The sequence below is a fragment of the Panulirus ornatus genome, chromosome 2, assembly GCF_036320965.1.
Source record: "Panulirus ornatus isolate Po-2019 chromosome 2, ASM3632096v1, whole genome shotgun sequence".
NCBI classification, from domain to species: domain Eukaryota; kingdom Metazoa; phylum Arthropoda; class Malacostraca; order Decapoda; family Palinuridae; genus Panulirus; species Panulirus ornatus.
In genome coordinates, this window is record NC_092225.1 from 103,838,705 (window position 1) to 103,859,460 (window position 20,756).

Here is a 20,756-nt window from a genome sequence, read left to right on the forward strand (position 1 = left end):
TATTATTATAACTGTTGTGGTCGACGTAGTGAGGGGGACATTATCAACATTGACACACATCATTACATAACAGATTCCCCCGTGATGTAGATAGAGTTGAGTACTGTTACGAGAATCAGCTACGACTTAGCTTCCCTGATGTGCCCCGAGCCAAGGTTGTCTTCTGCGACATCACCTCCCTCACTATAAAGATTGCTGAAGTTTACCCTGCACGTAGGTAGGGAACTCAAACCTCATTTTCTTTATGCATTGAAAAAATATGTGACGGGAAAATCTCATTGCCGTGGTTCACTTGATTTTTCATCTTCTATATATTAATTTACAATGTCATCTTCAGAAAAATCGTAGGATTTCGTCCATGTATTCTATTATTAGACTACTAGTTGAACACAACGTCTCAATTTACTTATATTTTTCGTAAATTTCCAAATGTTTGGAGTTATATACAGCCTACCCCTTCCCCCCTCCTCCCCCTCCCACCACACTCGTCTCTCCCCCCCTTAACCTTGCTTAGGCTGGTAAAACACACACAAATGTATCAAAAAGAACATTATATCACTCCAAAGCTTTAGTGTAACTTAAGAGTCTGTCGGTGTAACACGAAGCAAGAGAGAGTGCGTTGTGAGCCTTTGATACACACACACACACACACACACACACACACACACACACACACACACATATACACTCACACACACTGCGCGGACGAACACACTCCCTCACACAGTTATTTTATGAGTTATAAGTTTTGATATTCTTGTCTGTTAGATATGTCAGGCTGCCTTCACAGGTTCACAGCCAGCCACCACAGTGGAAGAAGCAAGGAACTGCAAAGAAAAACACTGTATTACATCAGCTGCTGTAACGTAGGTGAATACATAATATTAAGGACTGTATCACTTTAACAAACATTATGTGAAGACTGTAACAAGATTACAAAATTATGATTAAGTACTTTACCAAGCTGTAATCATTAGGTTAACAACTGTACCAAGCTGTAATCATTATGTTGATAACTGTACCAAGACTAAGAGCATTGTATTAACAACTGTTACAAGAATGCAAGTATCATAACAACTATATCAGTATTGATATAGTTGTTGATATACAAGCACTATCTTAGATACACTACCAAGTTGGAAGCATGATATCAATATCAAGATCAATATTAAGTTATATTACACATAACCAGACTCTTTCAAAACTCGACATTCACTCTGCTTAAATACTTCCAGAAGGAGGACCTCAACTTTGCATTTTCTATTTACTGGTAAACTGATAAACTCCAAATCAAACATGTCGGCGACCAGCGGGACGTACACAAACTGCAAACTTGGTCTGATACATAGTCAATAATGAAACTCAACAACAGTTGATGTAGTGAGGATAGGACAGTGAAAGGTGGCCTCGATATGAATATTATGTAGCAGGATGTAAGTTGCAGGAATCAGAGAGAGAGAGAGAGAGAGAGAGAGAGAGAGAGAGAGAGAGAGAGAGAGAGAGAGAGGGGGGGAGATTTCTGAATCGATGCCGTCGATAACGTGTCACCAGAGTTGCACTGGTCTACTGGCATAAATCATAACTATGTTCACGTCCATCAAGAAGGAAACATTCATCGCCCTGCTCACGTCCCACATATGATCCAACTCAGGATCTGCTCCTCATCACGCACAGGAAGCTACTAGAGAAGGTACTGAGGAGGTCAACAAAGGTGGTACTGAAATCCACAGAGATGACATACAGGGAAAACCTATGGAGACCTTAAATTTACGAGCCATGGAAGAGAGAGGAGTGAGGGGTGATCTGAGAGAACCGCCTTTACACTGTATGGAAGACTTGTTGAAGAGGATTATTGAAGGATATAAGACATCAGGAGCTGCAGGACGAGCTGACGAGTGTTTCCACAGGAAAAGAAACAACAGACCCAACACTGTTGAGATGGAACGGGGAGGAGGTCATGGAAAAGACACCAGTGAGATGGAACAGGAAGGGCGTGAAGAACATCGTCATTGCTCGAGAAGACATGATCGGACTGCTGAAGGTGCGTTCATCGACATAAGACTCATAGTCCATACAATGTGTGCTGAAAACATGCACAGATATGCATGATAGCAAGACGTGTATAGATGTCCATGATAGCAAGACGTGTACAGATGTGCATGATAGCAAGACGTGTACAGATGTGCATGATAGCAAGACATGTACAGATGTGCAAGATAGCAAGACGTGTACAGATGTGCATGATAGCAAGACATGTACAGATGTGCAAGATAGCAAGACGTGTACAGATGTGCAAGATAGCAAGACGTGTACAGATGTGCATGACAGGACGCTGGGAATGTTGTTCAAGATGTCGCTAGAGGAAGACGCCGTAAAATTAAGCTAGGCTACAGACTAGTCGCTCTGACGAGCCTGGTCCAGAGAAGACTGGAAAATATAATCACAAAGAAAATGGAAGACTAATTGCGAAGGAGGAATTGTCGACGTGAGAGGCAAGACGAATCAAGAGGAATGGTGCCATGTGTGAGAGACTGAGCATCGGTTTAGAGAGTATCTGAACTGCCAGAGACCATTTGATACCATAAGACATAAGGGATCCATAATGATGCTTGATCTTCAGGCGGGAATATGTGAGAAAGACTCGGTCGATGGTTATGAATTACCCAGGAGGGAGGATGGACCAGTGTGAGAGGAACCTTCCCGAAATGGGTTAAGGTTAGCAGAGGCGAACCGCGGGTTGGGTCACCTGCTCCCCGTGATGTGTGTCAAGGAATTTCCAAAAGGTCTGAATGTATACTGAGTATGATGGCTACTATGATGTATCCTGAGTATGATGTATACTATGATGTATACTGAGTATGATTTACACTGAGTACGATGTATACTGAGTGTGATGTATACTTAGTATGATGAATACTGAGTATGATGTATACTGGTATGTTTGCCGATGATATTCTCACTGCCAAAGATGGTCTGGATATATACGATTCATATAGATTTATGCCGTGGAGGAGTGAGGTGATCAGTGTGGGACATATTGAAGGAATACTTCGCTACGAACATCATCTGGACCATCTAGACTAGAGGGATGTAAGCTGCAGGACCGGGTATGAGGAAGGGACTTAGAAGTCAACAGAAGCTGTGACCATAGTTTCAACTTTAGAAGGAAACATCAGGAGACAAACTGTCTACTGGGAAATACTGGAATAGCTTTTAACTCTCTATATAACAATATATTCAACCAGCTGTTCATATCATACATTTGCCAAACACTAGAATAAGCTTCTCCAGTTTGGTCGAAGATCCTTAAAAGAAGTAAAGAATACTGATACAGAAGGTTCAGTGGAGGGCAGCGAAGATGGAACCAGAATTATGAGATTTGATTACATACAGGAATCAAAGGCTACACATTTGTCCACCATTCAAGAGAGAGGACTAAGGGTGATCCTAACTCTTGAGTTTTTAAACCAGTTTACTGAGATAAAAAATGAACAGTTCTTCGAAAGAATTGAAAACGTAGAACAACCAGAGGCAATAACGTGATATTCAGCAAGGTACAAGTTAGAAAAGACGGAGCTGAGCGTTTTTAGTAAAAGCGTAATACGTGAATGGAATAAGCTAAAAGAGGATATCGTGTTGTGAAAATATAAGATTTTAAAAAAAGTTATATGAGGGCGAAGGTTCAGGAGATGGGGCGCACCACGCATGCAGATCTTCCTCTTGTACAAAACAAATAGATGATTTCATACACTCATACATACATACATACAACCATAACTGCATACAAACACATACGTATATAAACACACATATGATATATATATATATATATATATATATATATATATATATATATATATATATATATATATATATATATATATATATATATATATATATATATATATATATGTAACGTACATAAGGCTGGTGCTGCAAGACACGGATGAGGGCAACAGAATCCATCCAGTGTTGGCTTGGGGGAAGAAGAAAGAAAGTGAGTTAGTCAGGTCTTGTCTGGCTGCCCAGCTTTGTGGTCTTATAGTATCATGGATGTTTTTGAGGGTGTTGGTAACAGTGGGTCGTATATACATGACTTACACTCATATGCCATCAGACAAGGGCTGCTAAATCCGCTTACCTGTGCCGAACAAGCTCGGAAAATCTGTAGTGAAAGGGAGAAAGGTTATATTCATTTTTCTGGCCAGATTTTAGAGTCCAGTTTAGCATTGGGGGAAGAGGGAAATGTGAGAATAAACAAGAATATGTTTATTTTCTTTATCAAAATAATCACCTGTGAGAACTTCTTTGTTCATCAAGTTTAAGGTGATAATTTTAAGATTGAAGTGGGTATAGAAAACTGCTATCACGAAATATCCTCGGGATGGATATAGCTATAGATAACTGCTATCATGAAATATCCTGCAGGAATGGATGGAGTTATATATAGCTATGGATATTGATGACTGTGCTACAAAGACAGTGAATATCTTCTGTTGTATTATATACAAAAAACACAAAAAGCGAATATTAACTAAGTCATTGCTAAATATCCTTTGGGAAAGAATAGTTTCGCCCCTAAATCCTATATTTGATTGATTTTCTTATCTAAAATGACTGTGTCAGAGTTTCCCTATATATCATGTGTACACGCTGGGGTACAGAACATCATGGGTGTAGTGACAGGCGGAACACCATTCAACATATCCACCCAACCCAACATAACCATGCAGTAACTACCCATGATACACCCCACACACACCCACCCAACCCAGCATAACCATGCAGTAACTACCCATGATACACCTCACACACACCCACCCGACCCTGCATAACCATGCAGTAACTACCCATGATACACCCTACACACACCCACCCACCCGACCCAGCATAACCATGCAGTAACTACCCATGATACACCCCACACACACCCACCCCACCCTGAAGTGTTAAGGTATTGGTTGTGGCTTGTGATGATCTGGCTAGGTTATCATCACAGAGGCTCAGTTATCTTGAGTGTTCTGGCCCATGGTGGTCTGGTCGCCACGCCACATGAACTACAATCATTGTGAATGTATGTGATATCTCGTTGCTGTGGCTGAGATAGAGGAATGCATAATACATCATATACACTCGTATATATCCATCTTGGGTTGGATTCAAACCCTGGGCAGAGCACCTACTTGCTTCGGCCATAGGTAGGTTAAGATACACACACACACACACACACACACACACACACACCAGCACCATGGTGTTCATGCGTGTGTCCCAACCTGAACTTAGCAAGGGCAGTATGGACTGTAATCAGCAAGGGCAGTATGGACTGTAATCTCACGCGGTTCCGATGGTGTGACAAATATGTCGCTGGACAGACAGATTTATGTTGTACGCCACAGGTAGGATTCGAACTCTGGATAGGGCGCCTGGCTCTCTCGACCACAGGAATGTAGGAGCCCTGTCCAGGGTTCGAATCCGACCCGTGATATATATACATTTTTTTGTCCATCGACATATATATATATATATATATATATATATATATATATATATTATTTATCTTATTATACTTTGTCACTGTCTCCCGCGTTAGCGAGGTAGCGCAAGGAAACAGACGAAAGAAATGGCCCAACCCACCCACATACATATGTATATACATACACGTGCACACACGCACATATACATACCTATACATCTCAACGTATACATATATATATACACACACAGACATATATATATATATATATATATATATATATATATATATATATATATATATATATATATATGTATATATATACACATGTACATAATTCATACTGTCTGCCCTTATTCATTCTCGTCACCACCCCGCCACACATGAAATGACAACCCCCTCCACCCGCATGTGCGCGAGGTAGCGCTAGGAAACGACAACAAAGGCCACAATCGTTCACACTCAGTCTCTAGCTGTCATGTATAATGCACCGAAACCACAGCTCCCTTTCCACATCCACATACACCTATGTCACTAAGGGTTGAGGGGCGTATACACTTACCGAAGAAACTGTCACTAGTGGTAGGCACGTTATGGGTCGAATTGGACCACCGTCGGGGTGTTTCCCCAGCCCTGGGAGTCGTGGCCTGTGTGGTGGTCGTAGTGGTCGTGGTGGTCGTGATGATTGGTAAGTCTGCACGAGAAGATGATGATGTTAAATCTAACTTTCAATTCAACATTGGTTCACTGGTGAAGGTTATCAAGTCTTGTTGGTTTATTACACAGGATATCATCGTTAACCAGCATTATTAACTATTTGTTAGTGGTTGTTAGAAATGCTAGTTAGAGTATACAGTTGGTGTATAGCAGGTGTATAGCAGGTGGTCAGTGTATTTTTTGGGTTCGTGGTACTCTAACTTAACTATCATTTGTTTGTTTGTGACAATGATAAACGTATCTTGCAAGTATTGCTTATATGATGTGGTCAGATGTGTCAAGTCTACAGACGAGGAACGATCATTGATCATATACACGTCATGGAAGATAATCAGATGATATCAAAACGTCTGAGAAAAGTGAATGAATGTAATGGAAATTATCGTAGAAAAATAACTATAAAGGAAAAGAAGAAAAGACAAACAGGTTTAAAACATGAAATTTATAACAGTCGTAAACTATTGTTTTTATCCCTTGCAACAGCCATCATCACTGTTGAAGGTAATTTATTGCAAGGATTAATTAGTCCAATATCGAAATTGTTATCATGAGAGAGATGAGATAATCCTATCATGTTATTATTGGAAACAAATCGTATAATTCTAATGGACGCTTTGTAGAATGAGAACCGTCTATCCTTCCTGTAGGATGAATGAAAGATATGGCGAGAAAGATTTGATGAACATCTGAGCAAATGTTCTAAAAGTTGGTAAATGGTGTAACGAGAACAAGAGAGCAAATGAGGGAGACAATGAGGAGGTAGAATGTGGTAACAGGCTAAGCAGAGGAGAAGAACAAGATGGAATGGCTATTTTTCCGAAGAACTGAGCGTGTTAAATGATAGAGCGACAGCTTGGGTTTGTCTAGGACGAGTTAGCATGCCGAGTGAGAGAGTTATGGTGTATGGTGTAGTGAAAAGAGAGGAGGTAATGAAGACCTTACGTAAGGTGAAGTGTGGTAAAGCGGCAGGAGTGAATATGAATACAGGACGAGTTTCTCCAAAATAGGACTGGGAGTCCTGTTAATTAGTTTGTTATGCTGTTTGACGTCTATACAGTCAAAGGGGTAGTGTCTGGGAACTGCCAGAATGCATGCTAGCGTTCTTGTATAAAGGCAAGTGGGACAAAAGTAAATGTTTGTATTACAGAGGTGTAAATAATGAGTAAATCTGATAAGGTGTATAGGAAGCTGGAGATGGAGAAGGCGTTGGCAAGTATACAACATCTGATTGAAAAAGGTGATGTCGCTTTAGGAGAGGTACAGAGTGTGAGACTATGTTTTCTTTGCGGAATTTGCATAAGAAATACTTGGCGAACAAGGATTCATTTATGTGGCATTTATGGGTTTCGAATAAGCGTTGAAGGTACAACAATTCTGTGGGTTGAATGAATAATTGAAAAATGCATTTGATAGCTTTCCCAAGAAGAGTGAGGTATGTATGTGCACAAGTATAAAGGGAGGGAGGGTGAGTGGCTTCTTGTGAAGGTGGTCTGCACTAACGGCGTCCGATGTCACCATGGCTGTTTAATTCGTTCTTGGACGTGACGGTCAGCAAGGTAATGACAGGGGTACTGGAACGAGGGGCAGATCTACAATGTAGGGGCAGGAGACGAGGGGTAAATCAGTTGTTTGCAGATGATACGGGTCTGGTAGCACATTCCGGAAAAGGAATACAAGCTGGTGACTGAGCCTCCGAGAATATGTGAGGGGGAGAAAGTCGTAAACAAAAGTAAGATGATGAGGTGCAGCAGGCGTGTGGCAAAGGATTGTCTGTGGGTACGTTTGGATAGGCTGGAACTGGACATTGAAGTGTATGAGGGCTGAAGTGAACCATAGGCTGGGTGAAGAGGCCAAGGTTTTAGGTGCATTAAGCTATGTGTGATAGTAAGCGCTTGAGGGTAATTATATGTTTGTGTTAAGATAGAATGATCTCAGCAACGTTCTTTGAACGTGATTCTTAGGTCTTGAATGCAAAGGAAAGGGATAGTGTGGATGTGCTAGAAATGAAATATCAGGGTACAGTTTACGTTGTGAACAGGATGATGATTGTGGAAGGTAAGACAATGTAAGCGAGAGGTGTATTACTGGTAGCAAGTGCTCTGTCAAGCACTGACCTCTGACCACCAGACTTGCGGTTTCCCTGCCTCACCCTGACAACACTAAGACGCCTGCAGCTGCTTTGCCCTCCTCTGACAACGAGGTGATGCCTGTAGCTGCCTCTCATCCTCTGACAACGAGGCGACACCTGCATGATGACCCTGCCCTCTACAGTGTACAACCATATATGAAGAGACTAACTCCAGCCAACAGGAAGACTCGCCTGGGGTCAGTGCTTCTCCCCGATACTCACAACTGGGAGACAAGATCTTCCTGTACGTAGGGGTCCATCTGGTGTGTGTTGGCCGGCGTGGTTCAGTGCTGGGGACCTCGCCTCACCAGATACACCCAACATCATATCCACGAGTGAGGTGATCACCACAGCTCTCCAGTTCAAGTTCTTACGGGCTATATGGCCGCAGACACATGGTCCAGGAGAATTCCTTTGGCTAACATGTCAAGAAATGAAAGACTAAGAAGAACCACTTCAGTCATCACTCCATCCCACAGCTACACTGCTGGCGCCATACGGCAAGTGTACGACAGACAACCATCATCAACAGTATGTGGAAGTCCTGGACTGGCCAACCCAGGAGTATGATAAGAAAAATGTTGTCCCTACCATCATGTGGCAGGTGTGGGCGCTAGGAGGAGGCGGGAAGCTTCCACGTTATTGTGAACTAAGCCCAGGGGATGTGCCACATCATCTGACGAACACAAGGCCACATGCACCGTGGCCACTCTACTCCCGGGAGGTAATGCGATGAAGTACCAACATCTCTTACATACAGGTGTATTATTGTCACGGTACTTTTCTGTCTAGGAAGATGGCGCCAGGTTCATAAAAAGATCTTTATCATAACACCAGATTATGTTTCTGTCCTTCATCAAAGAGAAACATTAAGAATTAATCTTATGAATCTATAAATGAAAAACGAATTATCTTTGTAAACAAGGTAGTAATCTTATTAGAAATTATGAATGATAACACCAGACTTTGCTTCTGTCTTTCGTTAAAGAGAGAAATTTGATCAAGGAGTAACTGTATTGTCCACAGTAACACATTGCCCTCACATCCAACCTGAACATCCAGAAAATGTACAAGTTTAGCTCCTCCCCCTTGAGAGCTAATGCCACATGGACGGCCGGGTGGTACTGCACAAATCATAATACGACGCGACATCTGAATAATCTGCCTCGATAAGCGTCAAAAACTTGTGCTTTCGCCTTCCATCGTTCGTATTCTCGTGTCGCTGAAGGCCTCTAGCACCCGCATGGACACGCACACCTCGCTTGTGATATTCAGAATATGTCTCATGAACAATATTTCAACATGATGAATATTTCCCGGGTGTACGTAACTATTAATCGTAGCAGCGTCTCATTCCTGTGTCAGACTACTGAATACTGAATACCTGAAGAGAATAGTGAGTTGTTGTTTAACGAGGGAGTTCGTCATTCGTAGGAAAGTCCTCACTGCCTGGTTTTCACATACATTTATGACGTAAGTCTTTGTTGACGGTGATTCATAACGAACTTGTGAATCAGTTATGAGGCAACGAACTCGCCCAGCCTGTATGTAAAGCACTACACGCTAAGGTCAGACTATTTTATAACATATTTTACGTAAGTTGTTTGCAGGACTGTAGACAAGTTCTCCTTCACGTCACACTGCAAGCAGAGGTGACGTGTCGACCACGAGCACCCGACCCAGTGATACGAAAATAACTTATGCTGGGAGCAGCATGTGGTGCTGTACACAACAGCATGGCAACATGTTTTTGTTTCATGTTTGAGACGTCACGGGAAACTGAATGCCCTACTCTAGTCTATCTCATTAACGTCATATATATATATATATATATATATATATATATATATATATATATATATATATATATATATATATATATATATATATATATTTTCTTTCTTTTTCTTTTAAACTATTCGCCATTTCCCGCGTTAGCGAGGTAGCGTTAGGAACAGAGGACTGGGCCTTTTTTGGAATATCCTCACCTGGCCCCCTCTGTTCCTTCTTTTGGAAAATTGAAAAAAAAAAAAAAACGAGAGGGGAGGATTTCCAGCCCCCCGCTCCCTCCCCTTTTAGTCGCCTTCTACGACACGCAGGGAATACGTGGGAAGTATTCTTAATCCCCTATCCCCAGGGATATATATATATATATATATATATATATATATATATATACCAGTCTGAGTCAGGTACCCAGACTATCGACCAGCCTCACAGGGAGGATGAACAGCTGGGTTGACTGTAGACCGACTGCCGGGACTAGGATTCGAACCTATACTGCCTCGACTCCGGGCACCCCATGAATACATCATGGTCAGCTACGAGATCCTATCTATTATAGTAATAAGCTCGTTGATACGAAGTATATGAACTTTACAGTTACTTTATGACGTGTGTCGTACAGTAAATAAGCGGGTGTCTCTGGTCTTGATGAAGCAGGTGTTTCTGGTCATGATGAAGCAGGTGTTTCTGGTCATGATGAAGCAGGTGTTTCTGGTCATGATGAAGCAGGTGTTTCTGGTCTTGATGAAGCAGGTGTTTCTGGTCATGATGAAGCAGGTGTTTCTGGTTTGGTGTGATTTATATAGGTTTGTTCTGTCTTATTGACTCCATTTATCTTATTAATCTCTCTATATATTCTTTTAGATATTTTTCTAAGTCAAGGCCACTGGACATAGCACATGTTTTGAATTTTGTTTCACAAATTTTGATACTATGTTAAAAATGATTTTACTGTCATATCACAAGAGGGTAAATGGTATGTGCGTTAACTTTATTAACACAAATGTCTAAGATTATATATATATATATATATATATATATATATATATATGAGTTCCTGGAGTATCTGCTCTGCGTGTCAGAGATGACACACTACCAGGCTAGGGGTAGAGATGGCAACACTGCACCAACACTAGAGGGAGACCTGACTGAACTGAAGCAAACATAGAGGTAGAGCTAGCAACACTGTAAGTGCTTAGGAGAAGATCTGGCACCACTGCACCAGCGTGGGGAGGAGGAAGAGGATGGGGAGAGGGGGAGGGGGGGGGGGTGAGCCTCGTACCTCTAGGGAGAGTAAACACATCAGCCTGAGGTCATGACCTTCATGGAACAGTCGCCAAATGTGGCGTAAATACATCCAATCATCACACGACAACCATTCCCACATCACAACACACGTACGTCAGTGACCACAATGATCATGGAGAAGAACTGTAGAACATTGACTAGTATCACTAAGAGTTATTGAAGATTTCATTTCTTCATTACCAGAATCATGGAATCTAAATCTAACTCGTTCTTACATGATGGTTACCCATATCGTATATTGGAGTTGCCATCTGAGGGTAAGAGTGCCATCTATGGGTCGATAAGGAAAGCTGGGCTTTCGTAGTTTGAGGTCTGGGCACTAGAGGGCAGCATCCAGACTCCTTCATCAGTCGCATCCTCGCTCGTGTGAGAGAACTTTAGCTCATGACTGTATGTAGTATATCCACAAACGTCAAACCTTCATGGTGAATTGACGTTTCTCAAGTACAAGACAGGTCCTCCCGTTTGAGTATCATCTGGCCACCAGATATACACACGAGACTTGCATCATCATGTCTACAAGAATTTCTGAAGACTTTCCTGTCTTGGATGCCAACATTTACCTTCCTCAGTGCCACGTATGGCCGTGGCTTCCTCACCCATGGTACCACCTACCTCCTCTTTGTTGCCCCTTTACCTCTCCTCTCGTCCTGCTCTTATCCTTCCTCTCATTCTCCTTTTCCTCTCATCCTTTATCCCCCCCCCCATCTTCCTTTTCCCTCCCTCATGCCCCATGATACAACTTCCCCCAACCATTACGGTGAAGGGTGCCCCCTCGAGGTGCCATTACCTGGGGCCTCCACACCTCCCCGCGGGCGACAACCAACACATATACAAACTGGAAACTGCTTTTTACCTCCAGACGTACATCGCCGTCGTGTCCAGCCGACGCCCTCACTGCTCACGAGGACGCGATCACCATTCAAGATGAACGGCTGGAGACGCCTGTGATCACTCCCCAGGAGATATTTCTCTCGGTGTGGCCGCTCTCCCCGGGGTGCTCAGGACACGGCATTTTCGTGGGGAGAGAGAGAATGGTGCGAAACCTCTCCCAGACAGCCTCTCCCAGACAGCCTCTCTCAGACAGCCTCTCCCAGACAGCCTCTCCAGACAGCTCTCAGACTGCCTCTCCCGTATAGCCTCTCCCAGACAGCCTACCTCACCCAGATTCCAGTTTGGCTTTCGTCTCCACAAATCTCATTCACCAAATGGATGTTCCTCACTGCCAGACTCTGTCATGCATTTCATACACTGTCATATTTATTTACACTAACCATGGATGTGACACCTAATTTGCATAGTGTGTATGGCAGCGTTACGCTGTTGGCGGTGCCTCAGAGAAACCTCTTCTTGCCACATGCTCTCAACCTGTTCAAACTCTGATACCGTAAACCAATATGGAAAACCCCAAAGGTCTGCTCATACTACTATCAAAGAATATATATATAAATATATACATATATATATATATATATATATATATATATATATATATATATATATATATATATATATATATATATGTATATATATATGTATATACATATCAACTAGTTCACAGCACACATTGTTGGTGTCTCCATTATATAAGATATGTAAACAAAGCTCTGAAGGGAAGGTAAACACGACCTATACTGTAAGTTCCAGTCCATTCCTCTGGTGAACTAAATGTTAGATGAATTCTGAACACATGTTGAACGCTTGTGAGAACTCATCACCAGAACTGTGCTGTATAATGCAGACATAATGGGCAAATATTTCCATAACCTGAAGGGGGAGTTTCGAGCCCTAGTGAATGAATTATTTCCTGTTATGATATCATTGTGTGGAAAATACTGTGGTACGAAAAGTTTTTGTGGATTTACATATCAAAGTACATTGGTCGTGTTCATTGTACAGGATTATGTTTCTAATCAGGTCATCTTAAATGTGTAGCCTGTCCAGTGGTCTGTATCTATTTACTACCTTGCTATCTATCTGTTTCTCCATCTATCTGTCTGTCTCTCTGTCATCTATCTGTCTATGTATGCATAACTAATCTACCTAACTATCTGTCTACTTATCTATAAGTCTGTCTATATCTATTCATTTACCTGCTTACCCATTCATCTGTATAAAGACAAAGAAACAGATAGATAGATAGATTAGGTGAATAGATAGATCGTTAGATAGATAGATAGATAGATGAATGGATAAACAGATCCTCCGTGGTGTGATGGTTAGCGTTCCTGACCGTGACGCATTCACGGGCCATGACTACCTGACTTTGGCTATGGTATACATATACATGTATGTTTGTCTCGGACAATCACATGTTTACCAAATGGCGTCTTAGCTTCGTCTCTTCGATGTATATCAACTGACTTATATTTCTCTCTGTCTCCCCTGATGATGTGATTATTACACGAAAGTGCACTTGGGAACTTATCGTGCTTCATTTTCCCCTTGGACTCATAAGGATATATATATATATATATATATATATATATATATATATATATATATATATATATATATATATATATATATATATATATATATATGTGTGTGTGTGTGTGTGTGTGTGTGTGTGTGTGTGTATGTATGTATGTATGTTTATAATGAGATAACCTTGACTAGGACCTTAATTGCCCATGCCTTCTCAGTTAATGTAAAAAAAAAAAGAGAAGAGAGATTGCCAGACAAACAAGTGAAAAGAAAAACAAGTTAGCTAATGGTATGATTGAGGCGTTCCCTCAGATATGTCCACCTCCTGGTAGCCCCTGATGTAGCCACCACACTTGCCTAGACGCTGCTGGTACCTTGATCTTATAGGCAATGGGTTTGTTGAGGTTGGACTCTACGACTGATGACATGAGATGTGGCGGGTAGGTTCTCCAACAGGATTGAAATGAATGTAAATCGCATTAGATTCCACAAGGAAGTCTCCAAGGAAGGGATCAGGATGCCAGCCACTGGTGATGTTAATTAATGATCATTACTTATATTTCACAGTTTTCCTTCAGCCATTACGTCTTCATCACGTAGTATGCTGACGGTGGCGTCCTTATCCCAGGGCTGGACCTCCCGCAGGACTCTGGCCATCCTCTCCGTGATAGGATTCCTCTGGCTTCTAACAAAGACATCCTTGGCCACGAACGTCTCCAGCATACGTATCTCCCTCCAGACACTAGAGCATTAGCAGCGACCCTCTCCCTCTCCTCCTGCTCCCTCTCCTCCCTCTCCCTCTCCCTCTACTCCTGCTCCCTCTCCCTCCTCTCCCTCTCTTCCCACTCCGCGACTCTATTCTGTTATCACTCCACCATTTTCATTACCGTTGTTTCATTTCTCTCCCCGTTTTCTTTCCTTTTCTGACTGCACTATCCTCCTCGTCTTTCCATTATCTCTCCCTTTCCTGTCCTTAATTCTCTCTATATCTCTCTTTCTATCATCTCCCCAGTCCCAAGTCTCCTCTCCACCCTCCTCGCTTCATCTATTCCACCCTCCTGCTTCTCCCCACTGCTCTTACTCTCTCCCCTGCTCACTCACCCCACTCTCTCTCACACACCCCAAGGGCACCCACCAGGAGGACATCTCGGTCGGGCCTCAGACGCGTCGCGTTTGTTCACGCTATTTAGTCTGCTCACCAGCAGCTGGCCCACAGGAACCCACCAACAAGGGAGCATCAAATACAGCAGCGCAAGGACGTCTTTCCCCAAACTTGGGAAACATTCTCTCTCGTCTCCGTGTCTGGCGACCAGCGGTGGAGGAGCCTTGGTACTTAACGTTCCCGCTACACTGACGAAGACGCTGCTGGTGCTTGGCCCTGAGCTTGTAGGTAAACATGTTTACTGTAGAATGCCACACCATCGAGGACGTGAGATGTGGCCTGTGGTTCTCCTACAAGATCACAGTGTAAGTGATATATGAAGTGAGGTTACCGTAGACCTTCACAACGGTGTAGATGAAACTTAGATGTGGTTCCCAAGCTTTTAAAGATGAGTAAATGAAATGTGAACTGCCGTTACCGTAGACTTTTACACATAAGTAATTGAAACGTGAACTGTAGCTACAGTAAACTTTTACAACGGCGTAAATGAAACGCAAATTTCCGTAAAAAATAGTAATTAAGTATTAACTTGCAATACTCGTAGATTATCATAATAAATAAATGAAAATGAGGAACTTAAATGTCAGACTTGTGAAGGGGCTCAGTAGTTGAAGACGTGGACATGTGGAGGACCCAGGAAAGTGGTGCCAGTCAGCTTCAGGAGACGGAGAAACTGGTGGGGAAAACACAAGCCATCAGCTGGTAGAGACAGGTTGAAGGATCTCAGATAACAGACGTCAAACATAAGAGATATTCCTTTCCGAGATGCAATCATGAGATAAGGATAGGTCTGCTACAGTGGAGACGTACGATAGATAAGAGATAAGCTGTGTAGAGGTGAGGGAGGGTGGGAGACTGACCTGGGTGTGGTGGACCATCCTCCTCGTACCAACATGGGAGGGAGGTAAGGGTGGGAGACTGACCTGGGTGTGGTGGACCATCCTCCTCATACCAACATGGGAGGGAGGTAAGGGTGGGAGACTGACCTGGGTGGTAGAGCTTCTTCCTAGTCTCCACATGGGAGGTGCCTGGGAGAGCCAGGGTACAGCCAATGATGGTGTCCGGCTCCGTGTCCTCCCATGCGATAAGCCCCCACGCTGCCGCCCTCCACAGACCCTCCTGCCTGTGACCGTTCACCTCTCGCACGTCCACCTCCTGCCTGTGGGTCACAACGGATGGGGTCAAGTGATGGGACGTCCTCACCGACGCTGGTGATGGGGTGGGTGGCGCTTCGGACGGGTGGGTCAGATGATGGGGTGGGTGATGCTACGGACGGGTGGGTCAGATGATGGGGTGGGTGGTGTTATGGACGGGTGGGTCAGATGATGGGGTGGGTGGTGCTACGGACGGGTGGGTCAGATGATGGGGTGGGTGGTGCTACGGACGGGGGGGTCAGATGATGGGGTGGGTGGTGCTACGGACGGGTGGGTCAGATGATGGGGTGGGTGGTTGTGAGAAGGTTAGGGACAGACTCTCTCTCTCTCTCTCTCTCTCTCTCTCTCTCTCTCTCTCTCTCTCTCTCTCTCACCTGGTACCATTAGGATCCCTGGTGTACAAGGTGAAGTCAGGTCTCGGGGCGGCGCCCGTGGCGGAGCAGGTGATGTTCACCAGGTGTTCTGACGGACGCCAGTACTTGAGCTCCACGTAACGAGCTGGTGCTGGCCAATGAGGAGAAGTAAACTGTTACTACCACCTCTCTAACAGCCGATGTAAATAGAGAAAATGAACACATGTGGTTAAACGTAATTCATCATTGATTTCTCTTTGTCATTTTAGCAAAACAGAAAGTCTCTGATGTTAATATAATTCACAAAAGAACAGATAACTCATGGTTTCCTTCACTAATGAAAAACAAAGAGGAAGGATTTTCTGTACTGTATTAATGCACCACTCACACCGAGTCACAATCTCTGTCATATACTCGGTTTTCTTAATCCTATTCCAAGATTATAAATCCCATTATAGTTTCCAGGCGACTTTAGGAGATTACTGGCCGACGTAATCCTATGAATTCCTGGTCCCTCATGAAAGAGGTGACCTTCCTCATGACCTGCAGGGCTTCCTATATGAGTAGGTGACCTTCCTCGTGACCCACAGGGCTTCATTTATGAAGAGGTGACCTTTTTGACCTCTTGGCCTCCCCTATGATAGATGACCTTCCTGACCTCTTGACCTCCTTCATGAGGAAGTGACATCCCCGACCTTTACGGTTCCCTTCATGATGATATAATACATCTGGCTTCATGACCTTTTCATGGATAGGTGACCTTCCTAGCCCTTAAGGGTCCCCCTTCATGACCAAGTAACTTTCCTGACAGGTGAAGGTCCCTCGATCAGGAGAGAACGGCTGTGAACGTGACACAGGAGATGTCTACCTTACCCGCACCAAGGATCGAACCCTGGGTCAGGGATTGTTGGTGATGGCAGGTTAACCAGTACACCACGCTGGTCTCCACGTGGACCACAACATTTACAGTCGATCATCAGTTATCATTCTTCTTTATACATTCAGAAGTGACGCTGACAGAGAGAAACGTATTTCTATTAACACAAAACAGATGAACATCTGGAGCAAACAATCCTGAATTAGTTTACAGTCGAACCAAACAATGATTATATTAATCAGACAAACCAGGACTCCGCTCATACTGTTCATTGGACTTGTAAGCTGTTCTACCCCATAACAACCCGGACTTACCTTTCCTATGTACTGAATAGGTTTCGAAGGTCTTCTGTCCCCACAGCTCGGTCTCTGACCCCCTGGACATCGTTAACCTTCTGCTTGTGAACACTAAGTCATACCATTTTATTCCGAACTGTGAACTTATTTCATTGGACTTGGTGCATCAGCAGGCACGGGTGTTGCAAGCGCATGCTTCAAGTATAAAATTATTCATAAATATATTTCATGTTCGTAAACCTTTCCAGCTCTACGCTTAATGTAAAATATGACAGACAGTTTATTAGTAATGTCTAGGCAGATGAAGAAAGACTTTTCAGAATACTTTTATACACACGAGAGTTAAAACTATGCTTGGCCTTAATCATTTCTGATATACAGATATATATCAGAGCAATATTTTCATGGTATGAGCACATTCCTGAACATAGCTTCTTTTATTTGAGAAATTTTAACTATTATGTTGAAGAAGAAGTAGAATATATTCAATTGCTTGTTTGACGGTTAACTAATGGGTCATTTTTACACACACACACACGCACACAAATATTCTATTTATTTATTTTGCTTTGTCGCTGTCTCCCGCGTTAGCGAGGTAGGGCAAGGAAACAGACGAAAGAATGGCCCAACCCACCCACATACACATGTATATACATACACGTCCACACCCGCAAATATACATACCTATACATCTCAATGTATACATATATATATACCCACACAGACATATACATATATACCCATGTACATGATTCATACTGTCTGCATTTATTCATTCCCATCGCCACCCCGCCACACATGGAATAACAACCCCCTCCCTCCTCATGTGTGCGGGGTAGCGCTAGGAAAGACAACAAAGGCCCCATTCGTTCACACTCAGTCTCTAGCGGTCATGTAATAATACACTGAAACCTCAGCTCCCTATCCACATCCAGGCCCCACAAAACTTTTCATGGTTTACCCCAGACGCTTCACATGCCCTGGTTCAATCCATTGACAGCACGTCGACCGCGGTATACCACATCGTTCCAATTCACTTTATTCCTTGCACGCCTTTCACCCTCCTGCATGTTCAGACCCCGATCACACAAAATCTTTTTCACTCCATCTTTCCACCTCCAATTTGGTCTCCCACTTCTCCTCGTTCCCTCCACCTCTGACACATATATCCTCTTGGTCGATCTTTCCTCACTCATTCTCTCCATATGGCCAAACCATTTCAAAACACCCTCTTCTGCTCTCTCAACCACACTCTTTTTATTACCACACATCTCTCTTACCCTTACATTACTTACTCGATCAAACCACCTCACACCACATATTGTCCTCAAACATCTCATTTCCAGCACATCCACCCTCCTGCGCACAGCTCTATCCATAGCCCACGCCTCGCAACCATACAACATTGTTGGAACCACTATTCCTTCAAACATACCCATTTTTACTTTCCGAGATAATGTTTTCGACTTCCACACATTCTTCAAGGCTCCCAGAACTTTCGCCCCCTCCCCCACCCTATGATACACTTCCGCTTCCATGGTTCCATCCGCTGCCAAATCCACTCCCAGATATCTAAAACACTTCACTTCCTCCAGTTTTTCTCCATTCAAACTTACCTCCCAATTTACTTGACCCACAACCCTACTGTACCTAATAACCTTACTCTTATTCACATTTACTCTGAACTTTGTTCTTTCACACACTTTACCAAACTCAGTCACCAGCTTCTACAGTTTCTCACATGAATCAGCCACCAGTGCTGTATTATCAGCGAACAACAACTGACTCACTTCCCAACCTCTGTCATCCACAACAGACTGCAAACTTGCCTCTCTTTCCAAAACTCTTGCATTCACCTCTCTAACAACCCCATCCATAAACAAATTAAACAACCATGGAGACATCACACACCCCTGCCGCAAACCTACATTCACTGAGAACCAATCGCTCTCCTCTCTTCCTTCACGTACACATGCCTTACATCCTCGATAAAAACTTTTCACTGCTTCTAACAACTTGCCTCCCACACCATATATTCTTAATACCTTCCACAGAGCATCTCTATCAACTCTATCATATACCTTCTCCAGATCCATAAATGCTACATACAAATCCATTTGCTTTTCTAAGTATTTCTCACATACATTCTTCAAAGCAGACACCTGATCCACACATCCTCTACCACTTCTGAAACCACACTGCTCTTCCCCAATCTGATGCTCTGTACATGCCTTCACCCTCTCAATCAATACCCTCCCATATAATTTACTAGGAAATTATATATATATATATATATATATATATATATATATATATATATATATATATATATATATATATATATATATATATATACACACTCCTATGAATCCACGGGAAAAATGAAACACGATAAGTTCCCATGTATCATTCCCCTTATCATCTTCATCATTACAAAGGTGTTAAACAGTATAGATGTTCACAGTATATTCAGTGGCACCAGTTTCGTGCAATACAGACAGAGCCAAACAACAACGCACACAGAAATATCATAACATTCACCGGCTGGTTAATAATAACATATATTTAACACCTGCACAAAAACATAAAGATATTACCTATTTAATCCCTCTTCATCATGTTCGGGACTACGTTATATTCAAAAGTACTATTTCACACCAGCATTAGTAAGCCATTTCATAATCCTCGGCGATACTTCATATTTGTATGAAATGTTCGCCCTACTCACTAGTTCCCTCTACTCCAGTAAACACCACATTGACAGACAAACACATTCACAATTTAGAGACTCATTAAACACTAAACAACAGGTCCCTGCCTCATACAACACAGTCTTAAACTCATTTCCACCAGATGTACACCCAACGGGAACTACACACCAGATGTACACACAACGGGAACTACACACCAGATGTACACCCAATGGGAACTACACACCAGATGTACACACAACGGGAACTACACACCAGATGTACACCCAACGGGAACTACACACCAGATGTACACACAACGGGAACTACACACCAGATGTACACCCAATGGGAACTACACAACAGATGTACACGCAACGGGA

The 20,756-nt window shown here is 42.9% G+C and overlaps 1 protein-coding gene across 4 annotated transcripts in view; it reads right to left on the bottom strand.

The window, feature by feature from the left end:
- Nucleotides 1–499: 499 nt before the first annotated feature.
- The window catches only part of LOC139759098 (uncharacterized), a 339,811-nt gene continuing 319,554 nt past the window's right edge, over nucleotides 500–20,756 (bottom strand). For 2 of the 4 annotated variants that reach the window (XM_071681066.1, XM_071681058.1), the window contains 6 exons: nucleotides 16,532–16,661; nucleotides 15,990–16,162; nucleotides 6,039–6,170; nucleotides 4,142–4,165; nucleotides 3,922–3,976; nucleotides 500–827 (listed from right to left, as the gene is read on the bottom strand). In XM_071681066.1, the coding sequence (XP_071537167.1) occupies nucleotides 785–827; nucleotides 3,922–3,976; nucleotides 4,142–4,165; nucleotides 6,039–6,170; nucleotides 15,990–16,162; nucleotides 16,532–16,661 (557 nt within the window). In that variant the 3' untranslated portion in view covers nucleotides 500–784. The remainder of the gene's footprint in view (nucleotides 828–3,921; nucleotides 3,977–4,141; nucleotides 4,166–6,038; nucleotides 6,171–15,989; nucleotides 16,163–16,531; nucleotides 16,662–20,756) is intronic. The other 2 variants (XM_071681076.1, XM_071681085.1) reach the window with 2 other exon arrangements.